We start from the raw sequence: 15,436 nt of genomic DNA, 5'->3' as shown, positions 1-15,436 counted from the left end.
AAATAAATTACGCTTATATGATTGATAGCACCTTTATATTAAAAGAAAGTGAGCACCCACGACCTTAAAATCTTGGATCCGCCACTGGTGCCATTTAGACACAAAATTAATAGGCAGTCAAACACAAAATATGCGTGTAACTCACACGCCAAAGTGACGAATAAGACAAGGACACGTGGATTTAACTTAAATAAATTAAAATAAAATAAAAAGAACTAGGCCCCACCCCTTTGTCATCTTCTTTGATGATCCCCCTCCTTCTGTCATCTTCCCGACGACCCCTCCCCCCAACTTTGTCTTCGCAAAACTCTCCACCTCCTTCATTTTCTTCCCCAGATCTGATCTGAAAAAGCTATTGAAGAGAAGAATGACATATGACAGTCATGTGAGTTAGTGTAGTTAGTTGGATAGTTAGTTATAACTAATTATGTGATTGGTGGTTAGATAGTTAGTGGAGAAAGATTAGTGTAGCTGTCATACATAGTGTATATAAGGCACATGTCATTTTGTATTCAGTTTTGATATAGAAAAATATACAATCATTTTCAGCTCACATGCTCTCTAATGAGTTCTCCATTCTATAACCTTCTTGTTCATCTTCTTCTTACTTCCAGTTGATCTGCTCTTCGATCTTCATCATGGTATCAAAGCTTAGGAGCTAGATACACGCTCGTTGTGGTGGATATCTTCTGCTTTCTGCAGAATTATTTTGTTGCTGATTGTTCGAGTTTTTCCTCAATCAGTTAACCTAGTTTCTATTTTTTGATTTGCGATTTGCGAATCTGTAATTCATTGAATCAGAGTGTTAAATCAACTGAATCTATTAGCTATGGCCATTGGAGAAGAAACTTCAACTCGAACAAGCACAGGAGCGAGCATACATCATTATCACCCTCTATATCTATAGCCCTGTGATACTCCAGGTAGTTCCTTGATCTCTATTCAACTAACCGGATATGAAAACTATGCATTGTGGAGTAGATCTATGAAAATAGGTCTAATTGGTAAGAGCAAGCTAGGATTTGTTGATGGTCGATGTACTAAGGATAAGTTTGATCGATCCTTGCATGAGCTTTGGGAGAAATGTAATGCAATAGTTCTGTCATGGATTATGAATGTTGTGAGCACAGAACTACTTAGTGGAATTGTGTACAAATATAGTGATCACAAAGTTTGGACTGATTTGAAGGATAAGTATAATAATGAAGATGGATCTCGCATTTTCTTCCTACACAAGGAGATTGCAACTTTATCACAAGGAATTTCCTCAGTTTCTGCATATTTCTCCAAGTTGACAGACCTCTGGGAGGAATATGATCCCTTGATGCCCTGCCCTGGGTGTGATTGCCCAGAATCTAAGAATTATTTTGAACATTTTGAGTACCAAAGGCTGTTACAATTTCTAATGGGGCTGAATGAAACATATAGCCAACCTACGAGTCAAATATTGATAATGAGCCATGTTCCCACAATTAACAAAGCATATTCTATGATAGTTTCTAAAGAAAGCCAGAGAGCTTTGGGAAAGTTCTCTCAGACTGTAGACATTGGAGATAGAACAACACTATTCACCAACAAAGGTATGAATTCAGGGAACAATTATAAGCTTAGGAGAGAAAATTTGTTCTGTGATTACTACAACTATAAAGGGCACACACGAGACACCTACTTCAAATTACATGGATATCCAGCTGATTTCAAAATGAAGAAGAAAACAACAGGCTTTCCTCAAAGACCTATGGCCAATGCAACCACACAGAAGGGACAACAATCAATAATGAAGCAAATGACCAATACAACTACATAGGAAGGACAAGAAGTGATCAACATACCTACTGCAAATCTAGCACAAGGAATGCCAATCATGTTCACTCAGGAGCAATATGATCAAATCTTAAAGCTGATCAACACAGAAACAGGTGAAAATACAGGTTTTGTAGGTACATCCAAGACCTTTGTTACAAATGAAAAGGTTAAAAAATGAGAATTGGATAGTAGACTCTGGTGCAACCAATCACATGGTTCACACCAGAGAGCTACTTGACAAGAGAAACACAGACATCCTAGGCAATGCACCAAAGGTATATCTACCTGATGGAACTTCACTTTATGTTTAATGTACTGGAGAGAGTAGAATTGGTACAAGTAGTATTGTTAAGAATGTTTTGTATGTTCCAAATTTTAAATATAACATGTTGTCTGTGTCCAAACTTACAAGGGACTTAAGATGCTTTATATCCTTTTATCCTGACTTCTGGATAATGCAGGACCTTCACAGTGGGAAGGTGAAGGGGATTGGTAAGGAACTAGAAGGTTTGTACAACCTGCAGCATCAGAAACTTGAAGTCAAGGCTGCAAATATACATCTTCAGGATTCTATTGTGCAGGATGAGGATTTAAAAGTATGGCATGGAAGACTCAGACATGCTCCAGATAGAGTAGTAAAACAAATTCCAAACATGAAGTTCAAGGCTAGAAGTGATGGAATAAAGGAATGCACAATCTGTCTTTTGGCTAGACAAGGCAGATTGCCTTTTCCTAAGGGTACAAGTAGATCAAATAAACCATTTCAATTGATTCATGTAGATGTTTGAGGTCCATATAGAGTACAAACTCATAGTGGACATAGATTTTTTCATACTATAGTAGATGATTGCAGTAGAATGACATGGATTTACTTACTAAGGCTCAAGAGTGATGTGGTTGTATATTTGAGACAATTCTTAGCCTTAATAAAGACTCAATTTGATGTGACTATGAAAGTACTAAGAAGTGACAATGGATCTGAGTGTTTAATTCTGAATGCAACAGTTGTTTCAATCTTATGGAATGATTCACCAGAGTTCATGTGTTCACACCCCACAACAAAATGGGGTAGTGGAGAGGAAACAAAGGCACATACTGGAAGTGGCTAGAGCTATAAGGTTGCAAGGTTATTTGCCTCTCAAATTTTGGGGGGAGTGTGTACAGGCAACTATTTATGTCATAAACAGATTGCCTCTATCAATGTTGTCAGGAAAATCATCTTTTGAGATATTGTATTGTCACGACCCAAATTCCACTAAGGGTCGTGATGGCGCCAGACACCGTTGTCAGGCAAGCCAACCAAGATACTTAATTAAATTCTCCTTTTAAAAACTTTGAAAACTATGATTTTCCTTCAATTTTACCAGTAAAAGATAATCGTCTCAAATCAAATATGAATGTTAAGAAGTTAATACAAGATATCCCATAATCATCCCAGAACCCGGTATCACAAATGCATGAGCATTTACTAGGGAATAAAATAAAAATACAGTAACTGTCCGGAAATCAAGGTGGACAGAAATATCGTAAATATACTCTGAAGGGGACTCTGCTGGCTGCGGGCCATCTCGATAAATGCAGCTCACCTAAGTATCTATATCAACCATGCCGCTATGCCACTAAGCCACTAGCCACATATGAACCTGTGCAAAAAAAATGCACAACAAGTGTAGTATGAGTACCAAAACAGAGTATCTCATCTAATCTCAAAGAAGTAGAGACGAGAGGTCGACTTCTACACTTCCTAGTGGTCCAATGATAATATAGTAAAAAATGTGAGGAGATCGGGGAATTTTATTAAAACAACAATTATAATTCATAAAGCCAGATAGCAGGTAAACAACTTCCCAAATAATAATGGATTTCCAAAGATTTATTTTTCATTATCTTTATCAATTTATCTCCGGTAGGAAAGGCAAATGTCAACATTTATAAATCTCAAGCAACAATACAAACATGCGCATATCATGCCGAGGTCGTACGACCCGATTCAGCATAAATGTAAAATATGCACTGCCGAGGGTCGAACGGCGCGAACTATAGATGCATCTATTACCCCGCTCGCAAATCATTCATGCGATGCGATCAACATAAAATAAACAAACACCCTACTCGCGAATCCTACATATGACGTAGGTACACATAGAATCACATATTCAAACAGTTAATTAAGACTTTATTAGGGAACAACTATCAAAGGAAAATCCAAATTCTCCTTTTTTAACGATTTAAGAGAGATGAAGTTTAATCCTTTTAGAAATTCATTTACCAATTCGATAGAATTTAAGCAATTTAAACCATCAATAGGATTACAAATATTTCCAAGTACAACATTCTTTTAGGTCCTAGATTACCCGGACTTACACATATTAGTAGTTACGCACGGGCTCTCTTCACCTTGTGTGTACATAGCCCCCACAAATAAGAGCACATAACCAATTATTTCACCTATGGGGACAATTCCCTCTTACAAGGTTAGAAAGGAGACTCACCTCGCTCTGAAGATCCATAACCGACATTCCACGCTCTTCCGAAGACTCGAATCGATGCACAATGCTCCAAAACTAGCCAATAATTATGCAAATCCATTAATATATGTTCAATTACTCATTACAATCCAATTTATAACAATTCCTAACCCCGATTGAAAAGTTGACAAAATTGCCCTTGGGCCCACGTGCCCGGATTCCAAAAAATTTCGAAGATAAAGTTTACCCATGAACTCACGAACTCAAATATATGATATTCTCTTAGTTTCACATCCAAATCGTGGTCAAACTCCAAGAAAACGAATTTTCTTGGTTTTCCTCAACCCCCAAATTTCCACTAATTTACATGCTAAAATCCATACATAATCAATATATTTAACTCAAGATAGGTGGGGATAGCTTACCTTGTCGTTGATGATGAAAACCCCCCTCTTGAAACCCTCCAAGAATCGCCCAAGCCAAGAAAATATGAGAGAAAATGGCCAAATCCCGATTTTTAAAACACTCACTGCCTCCAACCCTTTCCGCACCTGCGGTCACTTGGTCGCTTCTGCGGTTCCGCAGGTGCGGTTACAATATCACTTCTGTGGTCCTCCTCCTACTGCCACAGTTCACTTCTGCGCCGCACCAGCCGCATCTGCGATCTCGCAGGTGCAGGATTTCCTTCGCACCTGCGGCCTCTGAGCCCTTCACTTCTAACCGCTTCTGCGGCACGACGACCACTCCTGCGGCCCCAGCCTCGCAGGTGCGGTTACACCAGCAACCAACAACTTCAGCCTTCTCCAAAATTCTATTTTCGATCCATTAATCATTCGAAATCCACCTGAGGCACCCGAGACCCCAACCAATCATACCAACCAGTCCCAAAACACATTACGGACTTGCTCGAGGCCTCAAATCATATCAAACAACGTTAAAATCACGAATCGGCCTCCAATCCAAGCTTTATGAACTTTAGAACTGCAAACTTCTACTTTCGATGTTTGAACCTAGCAAATCATGTCCGATTGACCTTAAATTTTGCACACAAGTCATATTCAACATTACGAACCTACTCCAACTTTCGGAATCGAATTTCGATCCTGATATCAAAAAGTCCACTCCTTCAAATTTCTATCTTTAGCCAAATGACTCTAAAACGATCCACGGACCTCCGAATTCACTTCCAATCGCGCTCCTAACTCCAGAATCACCATACGGAGCCACTCCCAAACTCGGAATACCACACGAACACCGATAACAACGAAATGCACTTCAACCCAAACTTATGGAATTTCTTCTAAAATGCTAACTTCCACAATAGGTGCAAAAATGCTCCCGTGTCATCCGAAACCCGATCCGGGCATACGCCCAAGTCCGAAATCATCATACGAACCTGCTAGAACCCTCGAATCCCAATTCCGAGGTCGTTTACTAACATCTCTAATCTTAGCTAATTCTTTCAACTTAAAGCTTCCGAAATGAGAATTCTCTTTCTAAATCAATTCTGAACTTCCCGAAGTTCAATTCCGACCACGCGTGCAAGTCATAATACCTGAAATAAAGTTGTTCATGGCCCCAAACTACTGAACGGCGTGCCAGAGCTCAAAACGACCGGTCGGGTCGTTACATTCTGTCCAACTTAAACATACGTTCGTCCTCGAACGTGCTGAGAACTACACTAAAGTAGTCTGAAATCACTGTTTAACACCTCATGCACCTGCCCGTGCTACCACAACTCAGTTGAGCACATTAGCTCGATCAATTCTAAAGATATTCCCTTTTTATTTAAGCAAATAAGCCTTGGAGCCCAATTCCAACATCTGGAATTCTATGCCAGTCCTATTTCCAACATACGTTCACCATATCAATAACTACACGCAGCATGACTGCATACCTTAGTCAGATTTGCACCTTGCACCACTTTAATCACAGGACCACAATAACTTTCTCTGATCAAATTAGTCGAAATTCCACGAATCTGATGTTCCCAATGCACCTCATGATATATATAAGTCTTGCTCTAACTCTTACAATACCGCCACAACGGAAGAGATGTGTAGAAATTCATAACCGACAGCCGAATCGACAATTCATTGGGTCTATACTCCTAATAGGAACCATCACCTCATCTTGAACCAAATAATGGTCTTTGCTCCTTAATATACTTCATATAATCAGATTGCAATAATCCTAAATCCAATGATCTCATCTCACCCAGTACGAACTTCTTAGGCAATAAGCCATCCCGGACATGATCAAAAGTCTCATTTGATGCCACCATGTGCCAATAGGCTACCAACTCGAACATGATACATAAAGGAAATGAACTCTGAAAAGGAAATCCAATTACCCCGCTCGCGAATCATACATGCGACGCGGTCAACATAATTGAACAGACACCCCACTCGCAAATCATACATGCGACGCGGGCACACCGCTAATATGATTTTTCCTCAGAAAAATAGGAAACAAAACACATAAAAATAGATACGGGGAACAGTAGTCAACATCACACTGTTGCGGCGCGCAACCCAATCCAAACAACATACCAATGGCGGCGTGCCACCCGATCCACACATAAAATTCACATAAGGAGATACACACCGAGCTAGATTGCTCATCACAACGAAATACCGAATGTCGGTCACAAGCACGCTAAGTGCATAATACCATCCCTGGGGAGACATATAACGCCATAAGCTACAAAACTCAAGCACAACTGAGGTGCGATATACGATCTGAATCTCAAGAGCCATTCTGCTCATATAACATCATCTCTACGTAGAACCTCAACACATAAGAAATTCACCAAGCCGTCTCACGACTCACACAGTGCAATACATCATTACATGAAATAGCTGACGATGAAATAACACCCCCACTCCTCCAAAAGGAGCATATGGATGAAATGAACACATATGGCCTGATATAAATTCCATTCACATTTATATCCATCCATAGACCTCAAGTTGATTCTGGTCGCACTGAACCAGGCTAATAACCTTTCAAAGGTCCATAATCACCCCCCTTTTCTCAAAACACACAAGAACGACCATCATAACTGGAGTAATCCTCCACAGTCTGCAACCCAATAGACTGTGTGCCCTACAGGCATCAATTCTCAATTTAACGTCATTACCAGAATCTTCATACTTGGTTTAACTCTTCAATCAATCAAATGACTACATGCCACACCTATACGACCTTCCCGTGGGGCACGTTCCCATAACCTTCTGTGACAGATAATAGGTCTGTACATCCAAACCACCAGCCGCACTAACGCTAAAAAGCGATCAAGAATCCTTAACCAGGATACAAAGCTTTTTTCACAAAACACCGATCTCAGGTGATGCTGAAGACAATACCAACTTACCTTAAACATCGAAATTCCTTTCCTGCTCATCCGAGCTCGTGACATCCTTGTCAACACCGAACTGCAGTTTTGATCCTCACTTCAAATTCCATACCACTTACTGTACCCAACATGCCAATATACGATAGAACATGTTTTTCATCATAACTTCGGAACCACTAATAGATTAACACTTCATCATATAAAAACTTTCCACTTAACTCACTTCAGGAGAACTATAGCAACACACATGTGAATTCTCACAATCGTAGAATATGCAAATCTTCAAGTAGTGGTCTAAACCACGATAGCCCTTCCGGGATCCGCCTACACATAACAGGCCATAACAGTGGAATACTTCTGAATAACGTCAATTACGGTGACCGACAGGCCTCACCCCGTACCGTCACAAATCACTTGCATAACTTAATCACACTAAGGGGTCTAGTCACTACCATCATCATGCCAATTCAATTATGGCTAACCAGTCTATCTTCTTCCAATTTATCCTTGATTGCCTTAGAAATGATAACTCCATTCAACATATAACACACTTCATCCGCACTCATCCCGAGTGAAAGTGAATCACGAGACCATACTGTCTCAAATCCCACGAACTATTTCATACCTCCCAATTGCTACACTATAGGTGAAAACATCATAGAACATTCTGGGCACCTTCACATAAGTTGCTACAAAGCTCGATTCTTAACTGTGCCTATAGGTCGAAATCATTAGGCGCCACACTTTATCCCTTTGAATCCACTAGGACCGTTTTTGAGAGCCACCCGCTCTGACTTGGCCCCAAACATAATCAACTCCATGATTTTTCTAGCACATGCATACCCTCTCACGAAGCACCCGGCAGAATCATTTCCCTTGAATATATACAAGGCATAAATCCTGAATCCTTCTCCGAGTCTGAACATGAGCCAATAAGGCCAACCATAACACACCTTTAACAATTCCTTTGCTCAAATTACCACTTATGTTCTTTCCCCGTAGCTGTAATAACCCATCAATATGCTAATAACGAGAAACCTCGCAAGTAGTTAGCCATGAAACCCAATCCTAAGTGGTGGGACTCTCCCACTTATCTTGAATCCACTATTACACAACTTTGGGATTCACCAAAATTCTTTATCTCTTATTGACATAACCTTGTGCAATCAACCGCAAAAATTCTCAGAGTCTTTCTGTAAAACCCCTATTTCATACTCTGAATCATTAACCACATTCGCATGATCGATCTCTTTGCTGTATAACCAATAGAATTTTTCGCAGAAGCTTCGCCAATCCATACGACCGCCGAGCTGCTCACTAGAGATAACCCACCTATGGAATTTATGTGCCGACGTCTTCCAACGCTGCTGCACGGGGTACAATCACTACGACATCAATAACCCATCCTGAGCCCGAGCTCACTCTCTAGCTGCACAAGTCCATTCACCCCCCGTGGACATCAATTAAATGTGCGGCAACATCCTTCCAATTCAAAGTTACGTTGTATCCTTCTTCATTTCAAGTAGCTCCTTTTCGTTATATCAAATCTCCTGCCGCATAATAGCCTATACTTCAAATTAAATCCGTAGACCCCAATCACTAAAATTCCCAAATCATTCTAAACTCTCCTTAAGGTGCATAGTCATCCTACCACAAAGCCCATATGCAACTCCACCACTCTCCCACTATGGCGGAACTCACCCCTTTAATCGACTACTCGACCTTTGCTTTTTATACCTGGTCTTCTAGAAATTTAAACCACTGCCTGACACTCCCCACATGTCCTTCCTCCTTTTATGTTGCTCAGTTGTTGCCTTAAATAAAATCTATCTTCGTAGCGCTTGAACCCACGAACCGCTACTAACTTTAAATCTCCCCGATGTCATCTTTCTTGGGTCATCAACACTAGGTATACCAATCAATCCTGAACTACCGCACATCGCGATCTCTGACAATCGCCTCTCTATTATTACTTCACAATATCCTTCCCCAAAGGCGAATTGAAGAAAACTATAACACCGATGAACTCAACATATTCAATCGAGGACGATGATACCACGTCATAGATGAAAATTCCACCACGCTCGAAAATACCAAGTCTCGTTACTCCATCAAACTAAACTTGAACATTTATAGCCCGATTGCCTCTCTTCCATCGGGAGATAAAATTCTGAATCTCTGAATCTTGCATTGAGTAAACATCCTTCCAAGTCATTCACTACTTCAACGCATAGACAAATACTCTACCATTACACCAATATTGTATGATAACAACGCACGAATCGTCATAACAGTTAGTGCCAAATCTCAAAACCTTAGGTAATACTGAAACTGAGCTGAAACGATAGAACGGCCTTTTGCAAGGCGACGACAATTGCCCGATCAAATACGCAGGGAGGAACATCTCACACGACATCTGTATTACCATTACATTTTCTCAATTCCCGATTTATAGTAAGCACTTCATGTCGCATAAGATTGAGTTGGAAAGAAACAAAGGCATAAGCCTCAAAAGAATCAAACCGCATGATGAGGTATCAAGAAGGAAAGTGCTCCTAACAGTCCTGTAGCCTCTCGAAGATAAGTACAGACGTCTTCGTATCGATCCACAAGACTCTACTAGACTCGCTCATGACTCGTGAAACCTAAGGGAACCTAGTGCTCTGATACCATGTTGTCACGACCCAAATTCCACTAAGGGTCGTGATGGCGCCAGACACCGCTGTCAGGCAAGCCAACCAAGATACTTAATTAAATTCTCATTTTAAAAACATTGAAAACTATGATTTTCCTTTAATTTTACCAGTAAAAGATAATCGTCTCAAATCAAATATGAATGTTAAGAAGTTAATACAAGATATGTGATAATCATCCCAGAACCCGGTGTCACAAGTGCATTAACATTTACTAGGGAATGAAATAAAAATACAGTAACTGTTCGGAATACAAGGTGGACAGAAATGAAAACACCATAAATATACTCTGAAGGAGACTCTGCTGGTTGCGGGTCGTCTCGATAAATGCAGCTCACCTAAGTCTTTGTATCAACCATGTCACTATGCTACTAAGCCAATAGTCACATATGAACCTGTGCAACAAAAATACACAGCAAGTGTAGTATGAGTATGAAAACAACGTGTACCCAATGAGTATCTCGTCTAATCTCGAGAAGTAGAGACGAGAGGTCGACTTTGACATTTCCTAGTCGTTCAATGATAATATAGTAAAAATGTGAGGAGATCGGGGAATTTTATTAAAACAACAATTCTAATTCATAAAGCCAGATAGCAGGTAAACAACTTCCCAAATAATAATGGATTTCAAAGATTTACTTCTCATTATCTTTATCAATTTATCTCCTGCCAGGAAAGACAAATGTCAACATTTATAAATCTCAAGCAACAATACAAACATGCGTATATCATGTCGAAGTCATACGGCCCGATCCAACATAAATGTAAAATGTGCATTGCCGAGGGTCGAACATCGCGAACTATAGATGCATCTATTACCCCGCTCGCGAATCATTCATGCGATGCGGTGAACATAAAATAAACAAACACACTGCTCGCGAATCCTACATGTGACGCAAGTACACATAGAATCACATATTCAAACAGTTAATCAAGGCTTCATTAGGGAACAACTATCCAAGGAAAATCCAAATTCTCTTTTTTTTAACGATTTAAAAAAGATGAAGTTTAATCCTTTTAGAAATTAATTTACCAGTTCGACAAAATTTAAGCGAGTTAAACCATCAATAGGATTACAAATATTTCTAAGTACAACATGGATTACAAATATTTCCCAGTACAACATGCTTTGGGTCCTAGACTACTCGGACTTACACATATTAGTAGCTACGCACGGACTCTCGTCACCTCGTGCCTACGTATCCCCCACAAATATGAGCACATAACCAATTATTTCACCTATGAGGACAATTCCCTCTTACAAGGTTAGAAAGGAGACTCACTTTGCTCCGAAGATCCATAATCGGCATTCCACGCTCTTCCGAAGACTCGAATCGATGCACAATGCTCCAAAACTAGCCAATAATTATGCAAATCTATTAATATATGTTCAATTACTCATTACAATCCAATTTATAATAATTCCTAACCCTGATCGAAAAATTAACAAAATTATCCTCGGACCCACGTGCCCAGATTTCAAATTTTTTTGAAGATAAAGTTTACCCATGAACTCACGAACTCAAATATATGATTTTTTTTCTTAGTTTCATACCCAAAATCGTGGTCAAACTCCAAGAATACGAATTTTCTAGGCTCTCAACCTCCAAATTTCCACTAATTTACATGATAAAATCCATACATAATCAATATATTTAACTCAAGATAGGTGGGGATAGCTTACCTTGTCGTTGATGATAAAACCCCCCCTCTTGAAACCCTCCAAGAATCGCCCAAGCCAAGAAAATATAAGAGAAAATGGCCAAATCTCGATTTTTAAAACACTCACTGCCTCCAGCCCTTTCCGCACTTGCGGTCACTTGGCCGCTTTTGCAGTTCCGTAGGTGCGGTTACAATACCGCTTCTGTGGTCCTCCTCCTACTTCCACAGTTCGCTTCTGCGCTGCACCGGCCTCATCTGCGATCTCGCAGGTGCGGGATTTCCTTCGCACCTGTGGCCTCTGAGCCCTTCACTTCTAATCGGTCCTGCGGCACCACGACCGCTCCTGCGGCTCCACACCTGCGACCCTAGCCTCACAGGTGCGTTTACACTAGCAACCAACAACTTCAGCCTTCTCCAAAATTCTAATTTCGATCCGTTTACCACCTGAAATCCACCCGAGGCCCTTGGGACCTCAACCAATCATACCAACCAGTTCCAAAATACATTACGGACTTGCTCGAGGCCTCAAATCATATCAAACAACATTAAATCACGAATTGACCTCCAATCCAAGCTTTATGAACTTTATAACTTCAAACTTCTACTTTCAATGTTTGAACCTAGCAAATCACGTCCGATTGACCTCAAATTTTGCTCACAAGTCATATTCGACATTACGGACCTACTCCAACTTCCGGAATCGAATTCCGACCCAAATATCAAAAAGTCCACTTTCGGTCAAACTTCTCAAAAACCTTCAAATTTCTATCTTTAGCCAAATGACTCCAAAGCAACTCACAGACCTTCGAATTCACTTCCGATTGTGCTCCCAACTCCAGAATCACCATACGGAGCCACTCCAGACTCGAAATTCCAAACGGACACTGATAACACCGAAATGCACTTCAACCCAAACTTATGAAATTTCTTCCAAAATGCTAACTTGCACAATAGGTGCCAAAACACTCCCGGGTCATCCGAAACCCAATTCGCGCATACGCCCAAGTCAGAAATCATCATACAAAACTGCTGGAACCCTCGAATCCCGATTTTGAGGTCGTTTACTAAAAATTCTGATCTTAGCTAATTCTTTCAACTTAAAGCTTCCGAAATGAGAATTCTCTTTCTAAATCAATTACGAACTTCCCGAAGTTCAATTCCGACCCCGCATGCAAGTCATAATACCTGAAATGAAGCTGTTCATGGCCTCAACCTGCTGAACAACATGCTAGAGCTTAAAACGACTGGTCGGGTCGTTACATGTATGGAAGAGTGCCATCTTTACAGCACATGAGAACCATAGGGTGCCTATGCTTTGCTAAGGTAGTGGGAGAAAGAGACAAATTTGCATCCAGATAAGTTGGAGCTGTGTTGATAAGATATACATTATCCTAGAAGGGATATAGACTGTATAATATTTTAACTAACTCCTTCTTTGTAAGCAGGGATGTCAAATTTGTGGAGCATATATTTCCATTTCAACTACTTAAGGAAGGAAAGTTGCAGTTATTTCCTAATGGTGTGCTGAACTATCCAGTTACTACTGATGTTGTAACATCTCAAGATACAAATGTCCCTCTGTAGATCAACACACAAGGTGATGTTGCATCACTTTCAGCAATCCCACTTGCTGCAGACAACCACACTGCTGATACAGAACCTTCATCATTACATCCTTTACTTTCTGAAGACACTCAAGTTGAGTAGTCATCTCCTTCAGAACATGATACACCTATTCCTGTAGGTCACCAATTAAGGAAATCAGCCAGGACTACTAAGGAGTCCATGTGGCTGCAAGACTATGTCTACAATGGTTCCTTAACAAGATCAAATGGGCAGCAGATTTGCAAGTACCCAATGTAGGACTATTTGACTCATGCATGTTTCTCAGCCAAGTATCAGTCTTATTTGTCCAAAATCACCAGCATTAGGGAACCCTTGAATTATGAGGAGGCTGCATCAGACCCCAAATGTCTTGATGCTATGAATCCGAAGTTGAATGCGCTCAAGGACAATAGGACATGGACTCTGGTAGATTTGCCAGCAGGGAAGACTCCTATTGGATGCAAGTGGGTGTTCAAGATAAACTATAAGGCAATGGAGAGGTTGAAAGGTACAAGGCACGACTAGTAACTAAAGGTTACAATCAAATAGAAGGCCTAGACTATTAGGAAACTTTCTCTCATGTACTCAAGATGTTGATAGTCAGGGTAGTTATAACTTTAGCTGCAGCCAATAACTGGAATTTGCATCAGATGGATGTCTATAATGCATTTCTCTAAGGGGACCTCACGGAAGAAGTCTATATGTATACACCCCAGGGATTTCCCAGCCAGGAGGAGAATGCGTGTATGCTACATAAATCCCTATATGGCTTAAAACATGCTTCAAGACAATGAAATCTCAAACTAATAGAGGCATTGCTAAATTCTGACTTTGTACAGAGTCGCTTTGATTATTCCTTGTTCACAAAGAAGCAAGGGACAAAATTAACAATAATCCTGGTATATGTAGATGATCTCCTCATAATATGTAGATGATCTTCTCATAACTGGGAATGATCAAACACTGATTTATGAGGCAAAGACCATGCTACAGGGCAATTTCAGGATCAAAGACATAAGGGAATTGAAGTTCTTCCTTGGAATTGAGATAGCAAGGTCCAAGGAAGGAATATTGATGAATCAAAGAAAGTTTGCAATAGAGCTAATCACTGATCTTGGATTAGCAGGCTCAAAACTAGTGAATACACCAATGGAATGCAACAAAGATTTACTATTGTGGAGTATGATCAACACTTGAACTGGAAAGAAGATGAAAAGCTGGCAGATTCAGGGCCATATCAGAGATTAGTTGGAAAGCTGTTGTACCTTACCGTGGCTACTCCAGATATATGCTATGCAGTCCATGTATTAAGCCAGTTCATGTATTATCCAAAGAAATCTCACATGGAAACTGCTATAAGGGTTGTGAGATATATTAAAGGAGCTCTAGGCATGGGGTTGCTGATGAGTTCTAAATAGTCCTCTAAATTGACAGCCTTTTGTGATGCTGATTGGGCATCATGTCCAGTTTCCAGGAGATCAGTAACATGATATGTGATGAAATTAGGAAGTTCTTTAGTGTCATGGAAGTCCAAGAAATAGTGCACAATCTCAAGAAGCTCTACAGAGGCAGAGTACAGGAGTATGGCAGCAGGAGTTGCAGAAATATCATGGTTGACAGGACTTTGTAAAGAGCTGGGTGCTGAAGTTGAGTTGCTAGTGGAGTTGTACTGTGACAACAAAGCAACAATTCAAATTGCTGCAAACCCTATATTTCATGAGTGTACAAAGCACATAGAGATAGACCTACACTTCATCAGAGAGAGGATTCAACAAGGATTGTCAAAAGCAAGTATGTGATGTCTAAAGACCAAGAAGCATATTTGTTCACAAAGGCATTAGGAA

The 15,436-nt window shown here is 40.2% G+C and overlaps 1 protein-coding gene across 1 annotated transcript; it reads left to right on the top strand.

Moving 5' to 3' along the window:
* Positions 1 to 985: 985 nt before the first annotated feature.
* Positions 986 to 1,807, top strand: LOC138868431 (uncharacterized). Its single transcript, XM_070145984.1, has one exon. The coding sequence runs from the start codon at positions 986 to 988 to the stop codon at positions 1,805 to 1,807; it is 822 nt and encodes a 273-aa protein (XP_070002085.1).
* The last annotated feature ends 13,629 nt before the right edge of the window (positions 1,808 to 15,436 follow it).

The sequence above is a fragment of the Nicotiana sylvestris genome, chromosome 5 (assembly GCF_000393655.2).
Source record: "Nicotiana sylvestris chromosome 5, ASM39365v2, whole genome shotgun sequence".
Taxonomy (NCBI): Eukaryota; Viridiplantae; Streptophyta; class Magnoliopsida; order Solanales; family Solanaceae; genus Nicotiana; species Nicotiana sylvestris.
The sequence above is the reverse complement of the archived record's forward strand: the minus strand, read 5'-3'. Positions and strand labels throughout refer to the sequence as shown.